This window comes from Leopardus geoffroyi, chromosome D2 (assembly GCF_018350155.1).
Source record: "Leopardus geoffroyi isolate Oge1 chromosome D2, O.geoffroyi_Oge1_pat1.0, whole genome shotgun sequence".
Lineage (NCBI taxonomy): Eukaryota > Metazoa > Chordata > Mammalia > Carnivora > Felidae > Leopardus > Leopardus geoffroyi.
In genome coordinates, this window is record NC_059334.1 from 47,920,783 (window position 1) to 47,938,030 (window position 17,248).

Here is a 17,248-nt window from a genome sequence, read left to right on the forward strand (position 1 = left end):
ACATGCCGAAAAACGCGTTAGTCATCTTGCGCTATGGGCCATACAGTGCAGTCGGCCTGTCTGTGGAGTACCGTACCTTCCGCCTAGAGGGCCTGCAAGGTGGGCAGCCGAGAGCCAGAAGGCCACCCAACTGCGTGTGCCCAGGTGTACCCCAACCTCTGAGCACCTGTGCAGGCGGTACCCTCTGCCTATACCTCCTTCCTTCCGCTGACCCAGACCAAGCACCATAACCTCTGGAGAGTCTTCCCTGAGCCTCTACTTCCCCAGGATGACTTAGCATCTTCCTCTGGCTTCTACTGCTTCAAAATAGGAGTGGAAACAAACATGTACTGGGAGCCCACTGGGTACCAGGCAGTTTATACAAATCATTTGAATGGGAAAGATCACATAATCCTGCTTGAACAGAAGATCAAGAATATTAAGTGACTTTTCCAAAGTCATGTGGCTGTAAAATGGTGGAGAGTCTACATTTTCAGCATTCAATCATGCAACGAACCTTTACTGAGCATCTAATATGTGTTGGACACTCTTCCAGGTACTGGGGACATACTTGCAAACCAAGGTACATGTCCTTAAAATGACCTTCTCATTGTTGACTACTAGTTAACAGTTGTGCTGAGCCTCCAACAGAGGAATGCGATTAGAGTGGGGCCTGCCACTGGCTATAATTGGAGGGGAGAGGGGAAGATCTGGAAAGGTTTGTTCACTGGAATTATACTTGAGTTGAGCTTTAAAAAGTAGGGAGAGAAAACCAGGTAAAGAGAAGAAAGAGCATGCCAGAGAAACTACAAAGGCTGGAAGCATGAACAAATGAGGTATTTGTTGAACTGCAAGAAGGATGAGGTTGGAGAGGTAGACAGGGGCAGATCCTGCACGGCCCTATGCAAGTTTCAGGCGGGGCGGGGTGGGGGGGTCAAACTGTGGCTGTCTGAGGAGAACAGAGCAGAGGGGGCCAAGAATGGAAGTGAAGAGACAAGTCAAGAGACTTCAGGTGGTACAAGGGAGAGATGAGAGTAGCTTGGACCAGGACAGCCATAGAGGGGCAGTGGATTAAAGTAAGAGGAAGGAAAAAAAAAAAAGTAAGAGGAAAGAGGTGGGGGTGGGGGGGCGAGGGTCAGGAGGATATCCTCTGGATCCAGTCAGTGTCTGGCTTGATCAAAGTGCTGATGGATGGAAGTGCTCTACACTGAAGATGACAACACAGATGGACTGTAATTTGGAGGAACATGCTCCATTTCGACCATATTAAACTTCATGTGTTTTCAGCTGTGTAGATGGAGGTACTGAGTTAGCTCTGCAGTTCTAGAGCTCAGAGAAAAAGTCTGAACTAGAGATAGAATGGTCTGAGTCATGGACTTGGGGATCACATATAGAACGAGAAGAGAGCCCAGGCCTGGGTCTTCAGTCTTCAGTGCTTTTAAATGCTCTAATTTCCCATCAGAAACTTCTCACCAGCTTTCCCTCCCTGGCTTCATGAGGTTTATTGTATGTCTCAACAGTCTTTTGCCCAGACAGCTATGCATTTTTCATTTCCCCGCACGCTGCCCACAGCTTTTCCACCTTGTGTGAGTTCAACATTAGGTGAAACATAGACGAGGGCCTTGTGCCAGTCCCTAGGGAGCCCCCAGACAGGGAGGAACAGACAAACAGGAATTTGCAAAACATGGTTTGCTTTGCTCCCTCTAGACATGGGGACGAGGACCCACACTGGGGACAAGGGCTATTATCTTCAAGGCTGCCAGCAAGTGAGGGAGGAGGTGAGGCAAGGACAAGTAAAGATGCCACAAAGCTTTCTTAGCATCTTAAAGTTGGCTTTGTCTTGACCCAGTGTTTACTCTTTTGCCAACTTTGTTTTCCAGAGTTCTGACAAAGTTTGTTCTGACAGTTTCTGCTGTTTTTTTGACAACAGAACGTTAATGTCTCTATGGAGTAATGGGAGTTTGGAGTGCCTACTCCGCCATTGTGCTGATGCCTGCAGACCCTTTTTCATTATGTTTCTTGCTGCTGCCATAGCGAGCATGACTATCTAGAGTCCAACTAGATCATTTCCCTACCAAGAATTATATTAAAGGAGAACGCATAAATAAACATTTCGTTATAACCTACAAATTACAGGTATTGAAGTGGGGGATACTTCCCATCTAGTTTGTACACAAATCCCATGGATCACCTGGTCACCTGTCTCCTACTTGCGCTCTTGGCACAGTTGGCAGAGAAAATGGCATGAGCAGAGGTCAAGTGCAAGGACTCTGAAGTCCAACCAATCTAATTTTGAATGGGTCTCCACCATTTAGTAGGTCTGTGGCCAAAGCCAAGATCAAGTTATTTCACTTTTGCAAGCCTCAGTTTACTTATTGGTAAAATGGGAGCAGATCCCTACCTCGCTGATGTGAGATTCCAGTGGGAAAATGCAGAGTCATGAATACCATACCTGCACATAGTAAATGTTCAACAAGCATTCGTTCTTATTATTTCAGGGCACGGGGTTACTAGGAAGGGAAGGAGGGAGCCACTTGGGGCAAGCTGGGGAGCAGCAAGCCGCTGGGTCTGGCTGGAGGATGGTATGTAACAAGAGAGTCACGACTGTTTTACCCTTGGCAACAGGGAGCCAGCAAAGTTTCTTGAGCTAAAGAATCGTGAGATTAAGGATGTGCCTTAAGAGGCCAATTCTCAAGGAAGAGATTTAGGGAGGAGAAGTGAGAAAAGATTAATTATTAAGAGATATTAAGAGGTTAGAAATTACGTTCTGAAGTTCAGGGGAAAGACAAAGGCAGATTTGAGTCAGAAGCAGTTATGAGTTTAAATAACATCTATGTGCTGATGGCTCCCAAATTTCTCTCTCCCATCAGGATTTCTCATTGTCACTGGGGTGTTTAGTAGGCATCTCAGACTAATATGTCCGAAGTTTCTAAACCTAATACCCACCCCAAACCAGCCCCTCTGCATTCTCTCCCTCTCAGTTCACACAGCTCTGTTCTTTTAGTTACTCAGGCCAAAAACTTTGCAGGCAACTTTCTGTCCTCTCTTTGCTTCACATTCATCACAAACACCATCATCTCCTGCCTGGATAAGTGCCCCTATCTCTCTGCTGAGTTCCCTGTGACCACCCTTGACCCTGCAGTCTGTCCTCAGCACCAAAGCCGGGTGATGCCTTTAAACTTGAGTCATAGCATGGCCTGTGCCTCCAAGAACATCCTGGTGGCTCCCAGCTCACTCAAGGGAGAAGTCAAAGGCTTGCAGTGGCCTATAGGTGTCCTCCCTGACCTCATTTCCTCTGTCACTACACACTCTGTACCCTCAGTCACTCAGCTGCAGCCACACCGACCTCCTCATTGGCCCTTGAACACCCCTGGTGCACTTTGACCTCCAGGTGTGGCAGCTGCTCCACCTGGAATGCTCTTCCTCCAGATTCCTGCATTGTCCTCACTCTTCACTCCCTCGCAGCCTCTGGGTGTTTCTTAAAAGTCACCTTCATCCACAGCAGTTCCTTGAGCATCCCTATCAAAAATGTCAACACCTCCCTCTGCCTGCCTCTTCCCTATCTTCCTTCCTTCCTTCTTTACTTCTTCCTAGTGCTCATAAGTTTGAGCACACTCTTTTTCTAGGCCCTCATTGATCAAGACTCCATCTTTTTCTAGGTGAAACGTACATTTCACCTATTTGCCGGGAGGTTTGCTTCAGGATAGCAGGGGTTCCGGTCTGCCCTGTTCTCTGCTGTGTCCCAGTGTCCAGAACTGTGCCAGGTATATCTTAAGGGTCAATAAGCATTAAATAAATAAAATTAACCTGAATGGAGCTGAACACTGGATCCACAGGAGGTGAGACTTGGAGAGAAATCAAGGAAAGACAGAACCAGCGAACAGCAGGACCTTGGCAGTGGCCCCTCTGAGGGGTGCAGAGGCAAGAGAGACCCCAGAGACAGAGGCAAGTGAGATGATTTCAAGACAAAAATGGCTACTGGGCACCAAACTGTTAAATAGGAGTCATTTCTAGTAAAGGTGAATTCATGGTTAATGAAGGACATAGAAAAAAATATTCTCAGAGACTTGGGATAGGAAGGCAAAATGGTACAGAACTTTAGAGGCCAACTTGGCCATGTCTTAAAATTTAACCATATACTATGGAACCCAGCTATTCCATTTCTCAGTCTCTCCCATGTGTACATAAACTCGTACATGTACACAGAGGGATGCCCAGGAATGTTTCCTGCAATGTTCTTGCTGATAGTGGAAAATTGAAAACAACCAGAGAAAGGACCAGCTTGAATACATTGCAGTACAGCTGTCACATGAAATGCAGTGCAGCTGGTCCATGTATATACTGACAGAACTGGATCACCACGACATGACGTTAAGGGAGTAAGGTGTGTTCCTGAATTCCATGTACACTGTGATCCAACTTCCACTGAAAAGGACAAAGGGGGGCGGGGGGAGGAGGAAGAATTATGGGTGATTTAAAATGTTCTGTCCTATAATTGTGAGGTTTTTTAAAAATCGTGGGTCTGCATCACATTTATAATCTGATAAAAATTCATGGGGTGCCTCAGTGGCTCAGTCAGTTAAGTCTCCAACTTTGGCTCAAGTCATGATCTCATGGTTCATGAATGAGTTCAGCCCTGAATCAGGCTCTGTGCTGACAGTGTGGAGCCTGGAGCCTGCTTCGGATTCTGTGTCTCCCTGTCTCTCTGCCTCTCCCCCGCTTGTGCTCTGTGTGTCTCTCTCTCTCAAAAGTAAACATTAAAAAAATTAATCTGATAAAATTTTAGAGTTTAAAATAGTTTGGGGTGGTTTCTTTATTTTTTTCCAGCAGGAGTATTTTAAAGAAGTAAGAGGGGCGCCTGGGTGGCTCAGTCGGTTAAGCGTCTGATTTTAGCTCAGGTCATGATCTCACAGTCCATGAGTTTGAGCCCCTCTGTGCTGACAGCTCAGAGCCTGGAGCCTGCTTTGGATTCCGTGTCTCCCTCTCTCTCTGCCCCTCCCCTGCTCATGCTCTGTCTCTCTCTGTCTCAAAAATAAATAAAAACATTTTTAAAAAAAGAAGTAAGAAAGGAGATGAGTCAGACTATCAGTTTACTAAGAGGGGCGGGAGAACTGTGTGAGCCACTGAATGTGCTGATGGTTCTCCACCTCTGAGAGCACAGGATCAAGAGAAGGTGGGCTGAAGCCTTCATTGGCAGGAGGTTAAGATGCAGGGAGAGATGAGGAAGCCAAGGGCACAAGCAGTTCTTCCCGCAGTAGGGGAGGGGAAGGAGTATCTTGAGAAGATCAAGGGGAGAATTTTTATGGTTGAAGAAGCACATTGCAAGCTATCAGCAGGTGGCTGATGTTTAAAGTTAGTTTGTGTATCCCTGAATGATGATTCATATCGTACCAGCAGCCAACATTCACTGAGGACTGGTGACAAATGCCAGGGTGTTAACAAAAGCGAAGCAGGGAGTATCTGGTCCCCCCACCCCTGCGACCCCATTCTGCTCCACACTCCCCCCACCACTTTAGAGTCAATACTAACATCACACCAAGCAGAGTGGTGCATTCACAGGTCCCCATCTGTAAAATCTGCATCTGAATTCTGTATGTTTCTTTAAAAATCATAGCCCTTTATCATTTCCTGAAGTCCTGCTGGCTTTGGAAATATGCCTGATATTTCCTGAATTTACTGTGCCTTAAGGAATCTGAAAATTTTTGTTCTTTTTTTATTACCCACAAGTTATAATGGTTCAGCAAAAGCGTCTCTATTATGGACTCAATATTAATGAAACTAAACTATGTAATGCTTAACCAAAGTCCTAAGTAATCTCCTGACCATGGTTGCTCCTTGTCTACTGTCCTTAAGTCTGCCAAATGAGCTGCGAAAAGGAACTAAAAGGAATTGAAACAAACCCATAAAAATTGGATCTATGCTTACTTAGTGACAACACCCTGTGTGCCATTCTCCTGTCCCTAGCTATGCATTAGCTGCTCACATCAATAATCATAGGCATTTCATCTGTGCCCAGCAGAGAAGGGGGAGATGTCTGTCTGTTTGCCTTGATTTCCTAACTAGCAGTGTTTAAATCCCTCCCAGATGGTGCCCAATTCCGCCAGCACTGAGAAAAGGGAGGCTTTTCTGTTTCCCTTCAGCTTACCCAGATCCCCCTTGAAGGATGAGGTGCCACTTCAAAGAGGCAGGCATTCTGCGGGTGGCCTTACAGCTTCTGGTTGATTTATGCTGGAGTTTAGCTACCGCCTTTGGAAAGACTTTGTTGCATGGAGTGTATTTATCTGACCTTTCTTTGAATAGACAACCCCACAGCAGCTCGTAGGAAAGAATGGGTCCTCCATGTAGAGAGGCGGCATTTGGATGAGCTGCAGGAATTCTGGTGCTTCTCCAGGTTTGATCCCTTAAGCCCGCACTGACCACCCTACAGCTGGGCTCAACACACCCCAGACTGATGACAAGGGGGCAGGCATCCTGTGGGGGAATATATGATGTGGGGTCTGGGGTGGCTCATTGCTTTAATAAGAATCAGACCTAGGTCACTCAAGATCCAAGAGAGTCATTGGAGATTCCCAGCACCATTGAATTGAGTTTGTTTATTTAACAAGCTATATTAACACCAAGCATCTGGTGGGGTTGGGGTGGGGGGATTAGGGTCAGTGAGGGAGATGTGCTCCCTTAAAGGCCCCGAGAGCCCATGCTTTGCGAACCATGTAGAAAGTGAAGTGAGAAGTGGTATGCTGTCTTAAGAGGGTCTCTCCCTGTAGGGCTTGATTTGCTCAAGTAGGAGGCAGACTCTCATTATTTGGCACCCCCACTTCCACAGGGTGGATTATTTGGTACATCAAATCCTGTTTCTTAGATTCGCTTTGCCATGAAAGAGTGCTGCCTTTCTCATAAAAGTAACCCCAGACCCAGATGCTATGTGAGACTCAGTCAGACAGGGCTCTGCCCTCTGAGAAAGGAAAGGTCTGTGGACCACCGAAGGGTGTGCGCCTTCCCAGGTCTCCTCGTGCAGAGCCCTTCCTCACTTACGCTGCATTACAGTGAGAAACTCCAGACACAGTCTGTGCCTCCTTCTCTCCAGAACCCCCAGGCCTTAGAGAGTCGCTGTTGTGTGTTAGTAGTATAGAGGTAACACCTTGCCTCCAGAGATGGGGTTGGAACAGAGAAGCTGTTTTGTTCCTGATTTCTTCCTACCAAATTGAAGTACATTTCCCAGGAACATCTTCTGACAAGGCAAAGCCAAGGTTCTGGAGGCCAAATTGCCCCCTACCCACTCACTTGCAACTTTTCCCTCTCAGGCTACACATCCCCTCTCCTGATGGGGTGCTGCTGGGAGAGTGTCTGCTTCCCAGAAATCTCTGCCTATAGACTGCCTTTCTGCTTCCTAGACTGTCCCCTGGCCATCCCAAACTGCATGGACTGCTTCGTTTCAACAAGGCATTCGTCAGTGCCTTCCTCCAAAGATGTTTAATACAAGACACTTAAATAGGATACAATAACATAAATATGCCAGAGGAAAAGATGTGGGTGTTCGTAGAGAGAGGCGTTAGCCGATGCAGGGTCAATTAGGGTTCCCGCTGGGTGCCCAAGGAGCGCTATCTCGTTGATGGAGATCCTCACTGAGTTACTCTCTGAAGTTCCTTTCCAGAAGTGAAATTAAAATCACGCAATTAAAATGTTCACAGTTGGGGCTGGATGTTCTTGAGCTGATTGAAAGATGAAGAAGTGGACACGCCAACATTTTGAAGCAGCAATTGTCTCTGTAATTAAGTGCCATTAACTGACATAATTGTCTGCTTTTCTGCACATAAGACTGATTGCAATGCTAAGACTCAAAAAAAAAAAAAAAAAAAAACCACGCCCTTCATCGGATTCCTCATCCCAACTTAACCAAAATTCTCACTGATGCATGAAGACGGCCAAAGATGGTGATTGAGCACACCGACTCTACCACCAATGTTACAAGGTGAACATGTCAGGAAAACGGAGGATAGACATGTTAGAGAAAACAGAATCCCATGCTGTTCATGCACATCATTTCTCCTAAACTCCTACACTTTTGCGTTTCCACGTTAGAGAATAGATCTAACAACTTTTCCATGGCTCATCTCTAGGGAAGTGATAACCAAAAAGCAACTTCCAAAGGTGTGAATAAAAGTTCAGTTCATTAGCTTTAAAACAAAACAAAAAATAAAAAGCATTTTATTTCTCCTTAGTATAGAAAATCTGGAAAATGCTGGAAGAATAAAGACAAAGAAGTTTCACACACTCTTACCAGAGAGATAACCACTGAATATTTCTTTTCTTTTCCTATTACATATACATACTCTAATTAGTAGTGAAGATGTGTTTTCATATATGCTATACATGTACCCTGATTGTTTGCACATATTACAAATATTTTTCTTGCTATTAAAAAAATGAATAAACATTTTCTGAAATGATCAGAAAAAAACTCATCATATGGACCTATCATCTTCTTATGATTTGAACAATAGGTTATACAAAGTATTTTCTATTATAAAACTGCAGAAAGGAACCTCTCGTTACAAAAGTCTGCCTGTATTTCTGTTTTGTTTTGGTTTTTTTCCTGAGGAAGCTTTCTTATAAGCACATATCCCCTGGCCAGAGTTTATTCTGTAATTCTAAAAATTTTTGAGGCTTTTGAGGCTTGTATTGCCAAATTAACTCCAGAAAGGTGGCCAATTTATACTTCCATCAGCAGGATAAGAAGTTACCTAATTCCCCCCATCCCCTCCAGCACTGAGTATCATCTCTATAAAAAAAAGTTCAAAAACTCTTCCTAGAGACATCTCCTATTTCCACATATCCTATGGGTCTGGGGCAAATTGCAACCAAAACCTGAATTGCTCAGGTCTCTGGCTGTGCTTTCCAGAAAAAAAGGTGAGGGCACACCGGGCCAGCACCAGGTAGGTACCCAACAGGGCAACTGGAGTTATAGCCACGGGCAACTGGAAACCAAGCCAGCTGCTGGCATCCATGAGAACATCTGCATGGCAGGTTAATCTAGAGCCTGTCCTTATGCCACCCACACTCCTCTCCATCTTTTCCAGCTGTGTTGGCCAGAGATGGACACAATGTCATCCTAGAAAAGATAGAAGACTGGAATGTGGTAGAACTCATGGTGAATGAAGAAGTCGTCTTTCACTGCAACATCAAAGACCTGGAATTTGGTAAGTCCTTCAGCACTGCTCTGCTCCCAAGCAGCATTTTGCCTTCTCTGAAGTGGGCTCGATTTCTAGTTGAAGTGGCCAGTGGGTTAGGACCAGATTCAAATTGGACTTTTTTTCTGAGTCTTAAATTCTTACTCAAAGCCCTGTGTACATGAGTAAGCACATCCTAAACCACACAAAGTGCTTGATGCTCTGGGTTCCTTCCCAGAACACTGGACACAAAAGAGGGACAGAAAGAAAAATGAAGTTTTAGCCCCAGATTTCAAATGATATAACAGGCACTTAGGGGTAATAGGTTTGGGGGTTTTCTTTTATTGTTTCTTTTTATTTTCACATTTTAACAATGTGTGTTTTATTATCATTTGCCTTCAAAACAGGTTTGTTCCATTTGATTATTCTACCTAGGCTTGCTAAGACAATTAGAGTCGACACGCCCTCAGTGCATGGCATTATCAGTGACATTCTAGGGATTTCATTGCCCTGGAGAGCTTCCTGCCTGGCAGGATGGCATCGCACATACCACACTCTGCTCAGAAGTAAAAGTTTTTGCTGTTATTATACTCTGTCGAAGACTAGTTAACAATTTAAGTGACTGTGTACTTTGAGACTTGTCTTCTAGTGGAAATCGTACGTGTCTTACGTGACATGAAATTGTACAGAAAGCTGGTCAAAGGAAAATTGTATCTATTTCCCTAGGAGGTGATGGTAAACTAGACCCACTGTGCGAAGAGGCCAGGAGAGCCATCCTAAACGCCTACTGATCTCCTCACCCAGACAGGCACCTCAAGTCAACAACACAGCAGCTGCCTCTGGCAAACAAAAGCAGTCATTCCAGGATGCTGGGCTCTGACAGTCTAAAGTAATGCAGGCCTGTCCTTCAGCCTGCCCACCATAAGGTCTCTCACCTGGCTGCAAGGGAACAAGGCCCCCCCCCCAAAATAATAAAAACACATCATCATTTGCAGCATCTTTCAATCTCAACCCACAGGGAGAGTCCTCCAATAACAGGTATGCGCTGAGCTGAAGGAAATAATAAAATGCAATCTAATAACAGAAAGCCATCCTGTACTAATAACACAGAGTTTGCCAGGAGCATCTGAGATTCCATTCTCTAGTAAGGAAAGAGCTAGGAGCAGGTAAAATTAAAGATTGCGGGGAAAGGGGAGCAGGAGGGAGAAGAGTGGCCCTTGAAAATCTGAACCCAGAGATAATGTCGGTATTTGGAAACCTGGCTATTTCTACAGGTTGATTTCTTGCTCCCAATGCAATAATATTTTAAGTGTTCAAATACAGTTCCCTAAAGTCAAATCGCCAGTTATTCTTCATAACAAGAAAAGTATCTGCCCTCTTTTGCATGAGCCAGCCCAACAAGCTGTTCTGCAGAGGGCCAGAAAGAGCCCAGAGCAGACGGGTAAAGTGGCTGCTTGTCCCTCTGGAGGAACACACAGCCCTGCAGGGTTAAAGGAGGTTAGTCATGGGCAGTGTAAAATCAGCTGTGTCAAAGTGACGCTCTTTGTACTTTCAGGTCCTGTGCACCAACTGTAGCATCCCTTCTTAGCTATAGAGACATGCAGATATCGATCTAATGACGTTAAATGTGAAGTCATGGTAAAAATGCATCACACCTTGTAGGGGAAAGATGAGTTCCTTCACAGAAGACTCTGGGCACCCTGGTGAAAGAGAAGGGCTTTCAGGGCCTCCACAAGGCCACCGGCTGACTCCCAGTGCAGCCCCCTTGGGGAGGCAACCACCCTGCTCCCCGCGGCTTCACTGCACCTGGGGAGGCCACCCTTCCCATAACTCCAGGTGGCCTCAAACCTCCTGCACCCCAGAACTTCAAAGGCATCTGGGACGCAATGAAACCACCTGTACAAGTTCTTTCTCGCATGTGAGGATATGGGGGATATAATTTTCATTTTCAGCCCAAGCTTCACTTACCAGATTTCACTCAGAGATTACGATCGCTTTAGGATTCTGGAAATACTTAATCATCCTCACTGAGAACCTGAGGCTAAAAAAGTTTCCCCCTGGTGTCTGATGCCAGTTCTCACATGTCTTCAGTAACCCTAGATTCAGTTTCTCTGTCTCAAAGACCAGTTTAAGATGTAGAATTCTGGTTTCATATAAACATTTTACTATAAGAGAAATACATTTTCATTACAGTCAAATGGAAAAATACAAGTGGGAATAAGGTATACATTTGATAACATTTTGGTATATTTCAATTTGAGTTTCTTGCATTTACGTCTGAATATTCATTAAGAGACAGATATATAGAGAAATTGATTTCACTAAGTTGAGACCACGTTGTATGCACCCAATTATGTATCTATTTTTTAACTTAGCTTTTTGTGTTGACCCTCTTCCCAAGTGACTAAGACATTTGTCCAGGAATTCTATCATGAATCAGGAAATTTCTTCCTCCTTGAATAGTGATTCCCACTTTCACTACCATAACTTTTTCTGCTAAGAAATAAAATGGCAAGCTTTCCCATCAGCATTCAGTGCAGTAACTTCAGCTCGAAGGACTCTGGCCCCTCTTCAGGCTCTGCAGCCCACCTCCCACCCCGTGTTGAGCAAGGGCCCCACAAGGTAGCTGCCTTGCCCTCCTCTGACACGCCCCCCCAGCCTGTATTTGTGCCCTCAGAGGAGCCCCCCGACCAGCACCTACACCTGCTCTCCTTCTCTCCCTGACCAGAGCAGAAGGGCAAGTAAGGCAAGATCGCACACGATTCTAAGACGCACTCGAGCATGCAAAACTGCTGGGAGATGCCTATGCCCCAGGTGCTGAGTTCCAGTTTCAGAGTTAAATGACGTATGAATCAGCATCGCCAGAACAAATCGCAAGGTTACCTCTGTGTGGTAGGCTTGGTGGGGTGGGACTGCAAGAGTTTCATTTCTTCCCAGTATGGAAGAAATATTTTTCGGTGGTAGAATTTTTACTTTGTGTGTGTGTGTGTGTGTGTGTGTGTGTGTGTGTGTGTGTTGGGGTTGAGGGTGCTTTTAAAACAAACATTTAAAATAAAATCAAGAGTTTGGGGTGCCTGGGTGGCTCAGTCAGTTGAGCATCCAACTCCTGATTTCAGCTTGGGTCATGATCTCACAGTTCATGAGATTGAGCCCCACATCAGGCTCTGCACTGAGAGTGCAGAGCCTGATTGGGATTCTCTCTCCCTCTCTCCCTGTCCCTCCATGTCTCTGTCTCTCTCTCTCTCTCTCTCTCTCTCTCTCTCTCAATACATAAATATACTTTAAAATTTTTTAATAAAAATAAAATCAAGAATTTGATATAAAAGTCATCTGCCCATATATCCTAGCCCTTCTCTGTCATTAAGAAGAGCTTTCTCTTTGGAAATGTGATCATTTTTCAGTCTAAAGAAATGTGCCAGAATCTGCCTCCATCTTCCTCTGTCTTATGTCTTCTTGAACATCTGTCTCCCTGCAAAGAAACAGGAAACATGGCTTGCTCCTGATTGAAGGCAAAAGCCCTCTGTGCTTCAACAAGCTAGACATTCGGGTGCCTTTTAATGCTTTTAAAATGCCACTTAGTTAACTCACATTTTAACTTTATTAAGATGCCAGATCAATTTCATTGTATAACATGAAAATGTGTAAAGAAATTCTCTTTAGTAAAAGACATCTTTACAATCTTTTAATAAAATTAGAAGCATAGCTCCACCTTATTAGTTTTTAAGTGAAATTTGGAATCTCTAAGTTTATTTCTTCTAGTTTTAAAATTTAAAAAGAATAGGTTTTTTGGGAACCTCCCTGGGCTTGCTGCTGGGGGCCTCACTGGCTATATTTGCCCTCTTGGTAATTTCACCCTTAAAAACATTGACAGACAATATGTGAAAAGTCCACATATAAGAGAACTGTGTTAAAAATTAGTTTCCAAACTAAGCTGCTAGGACATTTGAGCAGTCGGTATATGGAGGGGGGACCCCAAAGGCCTCTGTATTTCCTCTCTAGCAAAGGCTAGTGTGGACACATATCCCAGGCAAAGTAATACTGAGACTTGATGCACAAATCCCCCTGTGCTTTGCAGACACCACGGGGGAGAAAATTTCAGGTTTCACATGTTCACCTGTGGGTGCTGTGCTTTTAGGAGAAATACACCATTGGCCAAATCCAGGTAAAAGACAAGAAAATGCTAGCCCAGGTGGCTGGCATGAAGCATAGAGAAATTTTCTTCCCAGATTGTTTGAACATTTTATGGGAAAGAGTCTATTTGTGGTTATTTGGTTGGTTTTGTTTTGTTTTGTTTTGTTTTGTTTTGTTTTGTTTTGTTTTCAATATATGAAGTTTATTGTCAAATTGGTTTCCATACAACACCCAGTGCTCATCCCAAAAGGTGCCCTCCTCAATACCCATCACCCACCCTCCCTCCCTCCCACCCCCCATCAACCCTCAGTTTGTTCTCAGTTTTTAAGAGTCTCTTATGCTTTGGCTCTCTTCCACTCTAACCTCTTTTTTTTTTTTCTTCCCCTCCCCCATGGGTTTCTGTTAAGTTTCTCAGGATCCACATAAGAGTGAAACCATATGGTATCTCTCTTTCTCTGTATGGCTTATTTCACTTAGCATCACACTCTCCAGTTCCATCCACGTTGCTACAAAGGGCCATATTTCATTCTTTCTCATTGCCACGTAGTACTCCATTGTGTATATAAACCGCAATTTCTTTATCCATTCATCAGTTGATGGACATTTAGACTGTTTCCATAATTTGGCTATTGTTGAGAGTGCTGCTATAAACATTGGGGTACAAGTGCCCCTATGCATCAGCACTCCTGTATCCCTTGGGTAAATTCCTAGCAGTGCTATTGCTGGGTCATAGGGTAGGTCTATTTTTAATTTTTTGAGGAACCTCCACACTGTTTTCCAGAGTGGCTGCACCAGTTTGCATTCCCACCAACAGTGCAAGAGGGTTCCCGTTTCTCCACATTCTCTCCAGCATCTATAGTCTCCTGATTTGTTCATTTTGGCCACTCTGACTGGCGTGAGGTGATATCTGAGTGTGGTTTTGATTTGTATTTCCCTGATGAGGAGCGACGTTGAGCATCTTTTCATGTGCCTGTTGGCCATCTGGATGTCTTCTTTAGAGAAGTGTCTATTCATGTTTTCTGCCCATTTCTTCACTGGGTTATTTGTTTTTCGGGTGTGGATTTTGGTGAGCTCTTTATAGATTTTGGATACTAGCCCTTTGTCTGATATGTCATTTGCAAATATCTTTTCCCATTCCATTGGTTGCCTTTTAGTTTTGTTGGTTGTTTCCTTTGCTGGTTGGGTTTTTTAAAAAATGTTTATTTATTTATGTTGAGAGAGAAAGAGGGAGAGAGAGAGAGAGAGAGCAAGCACATGAGTGGGGAAAAGGCAGAGAAAGGGAGAGAGAAAATCCCAAACAGCTTCTACGCTGTCAGCACAGAGCCTGGGCTCGAACTCACGGCTTATGAGGTCATGATCTATTTGTGGTTATTTGGATAGCAGTGTGACCAGATGCTCCCGTCCTGGCTGTAAGCGGATGTTCTGAAAGGAAGGGAGACCTGAATTAACCTCCATGTGGGCCAGAGGTCACATACCCCCAGCCTGCACCGCCATCCTGGAGGCCACAGAGTGAGGACAGCACAGGCTAAGTGGCACTAGGGAGGTAAAAAGAAACAAGACAGCTAACAGCATAATGACAACCTTGGACGCTGGCCTTGTGAGGGACACCGTGGGGAGTAAGGGCTGGGATGGCCTTACAGGGCCATGCTGCTATGAAGCCAGCAGAGGCAAGCCCCATGGTATCAATGCTCTGAATTTGCCCAGAAGAGTCGAAATCCAGATTTTTATTTAAAACTTTTGGTTTTAAAGTGTGAACTCAGGGCTCCTGGGTGGCTCAGTTGGTTAAGCGTCTGACTTTTGATTTGGGCTCAGGTCATGATCTCGCAGTTTGTGAGTTCGAGCCCCACCTCAGGCTCTGCCCTGGCAGCATGGAGCCTGCTTGGGATTCTCTCTCTCTCTCCCTCTCTCTCTCTGCTCCTCCCCCAATTGCACCGTTTCTGTCTCTCTCAAAATAAATAAATTAACTTAAAAAAGTTTTTTAAGTGTGGGCTTAATTCTTTGAAAAACACAGTCTCAACCAAAAACCAAAAAGAAAACAGAAACTACCGCATCTGGCCCATTCATAGGATGATCATCTATCTGTTCCTGGTTGCCTGAAACTCTCCGATTTACACCTTCAGTCTGGCTGTAATTGTCCCCCAAAACGATGAGGCCCACGGCCCTCCCATCCTAGTGAAACCACTTGACCCTACTATTTGATTACGCAAATGAAAAGCAAAGACTGTACATGAAGACATTTGAGAAGCTGGGCCTCTTACTCTGTGGTCACATACAAGGGGACCCAGCTGTGGGGAGGGCTGCACACCCCAGATCACATTTACTGTGGGAAATACTCCTCTAAGTGAGGTATTGGACTACTTTTGCCAGCATCACGACGGACCTCTTTGAAAGTAAGTGTTCCTGTTTGAGCGGCTGTTCCAAAGAGGTCAAGAACGGAGACCCAGAAGACTAAAGAAGAATGGTAAGCCCCAACCTTTGCTTTGCATGGGAGTATCAAGTTAGGGGAAGCTCACTCCAGCCTGTGTTAGTCATGCCCCCAGCATATAATATTTCAAACCAAAACCTTCTGTCTCCTTCAAGGAATCCACTGATGTTGTAGTCTCTGATCCTCTCCTGTGCTCTGATTTAATGAGTTTGCGATGGGACCCAGGATCTGCATTTTAACATAAGCGTCTATTGATTCCAGTGCACATAAGCCAACTGCAACTCTGAGAAAGGCGGTACTGGAGTGTTAGGGAGAGACCACATCACTGTAAGGAGAGGTGAGGACTCCCCCATGAGGGGAATGGAACTTCCCTCCCTCAGTCATGCTGGGCAAGAATAGGAAGGCAGGTGAGGTGGAATTTTCCTTCCTTCTCAGCCTCACAGAGTCCAAAGAGACCAGCAGGGCTAGTCTCACACTCCTGGAGTGTGAGAGAAGCTGGTCTCCAGGGCATGGAAGCAGGTTGGGGGTTAGGCTGGGAAGCATCCTGTGGCCAGTACTCTGAGTGTGACCAATTATCCCAGAGCCATCAGCAAGCCCTTGACATCTGAGCTGTGGTATAGGGAGAGGAATCCATTCTTCCTCTCAGTCTGTGTCTACTCTTGGGCTGCGGGGAGGGTTAAGGGGGAAGGGCATATAACCCCAAGGTGTGTACAGCAGCAACAGAGGCCTTAGAAGGCAGTGGCCCTGGAACCTTCTGGAGGTGACTGAATATGGAGAAAAGTCTATTAAAGGCTCAGAGCAGTGGGGGAGAACACTGGGGTTCATCCCCCATCACTCCTGTCTAGAGAAGAGGGCACATTGAAGGGCACTTGTCCTTCAGCCACACAGAAAGACACTTTGGAGCAAACTTGGCCTTTTGTTGCTAATAGTTTAATTGCACCCTTGAACCAAAAAAAGGCAGGCAGCATTTGGGTTATGAATACAAAAATAAAATAAAAAATAAAAATTACTTGCCCTTCTCTATGTATATCTGTTTATTAAAACCCCACGCTCAAGTTAGTAGGTCTTTTACTCTGGATAAAAATCAATCCAGGTTCTCCTCACTTGGTGGAGTATGCAGGCTCCAGCCCAGCATGGTAGTCAAGGAGGTTCTGAGGGCAGAGGAGGACGTGAGGGAGAGGCCACACCTCCCAAAGGCTGTAGCAGGCTTCGGCCTTGTTCAATCTGCAGACACCTTCTGTGGAGACCGACGTAGTATGCTGTGTCCCCGGCGGGGTGGGGAAATTGCAGCCAAGTGAACCTCTCACATTCATGTGAGCATATCCTATACGGGGACACCTCGGTTTAGAGAACCCCAGCCAGAAATGTTTCATAAAGTGCTCTTTCTCCATTAACATTTATGTGAAACCTAAAAGTGTATTTCTGAATTACAGTGATTACTGTACCCCAAGTTGTGCCCCAGATTCATTATGGTCTTTCACGCTTTTTAAGCCCTACCACCGACCTAGACCTTGCCTATACACACCCAATCTGGTTACCCCAAATT

General features: G+C 45.1%; 1 protein-coding gene across 1 annotated transcript; it reads left to right on the top strand.

Annotated features, from left to right (window-relative positions):
- Positions 1–10,141, top strand: CD2H10orf53 (chromosome D2 C10orf53 homolog). The gene is made up of 3 exons (XM_045439796.1): positions 1–99; positions 9,057–9,176; positions 9,873–10,141. The coding sequence occupies exons 1-3, from the start codon at positions 3–5 to the stop codon at positions 9,935–9,937; spliced, it is 282 nt and encodes a 93-aa protein (XP_045295752.1). The 5' UTR covers positions 1–2; the 3' UTR covers positions 9,938–10,141.
- Positions 10,142–17,248: the final 7,107 nt, after the last annotated feature.

Excerpts from the sequence above, each read along its gene's own strand:
- CD2H10orf53 (XM_045439796.1), top strand. The coding sequence starts at position 3 with ATGCCGAAAAACGCGTTAGTCATCTTGCGCTATGGGCCATACAGTGCA. Across the intron at positions 100-9,056 it reads CCGCCTAGAGGGCCTGCAAG|CTGTGTTGGCCAGAGATGGA; the intron begins GTGGGCAGCCGA and ends CATCTTTTCCAG. Across the intron at positions 9,177-9,872 it reads CATCAAAGACCTGGAATTTG|GAGGTGATGGTAAACTAGAC; the intron begins GTAAGTCCTTCA and ends CTATTTCCCTAG.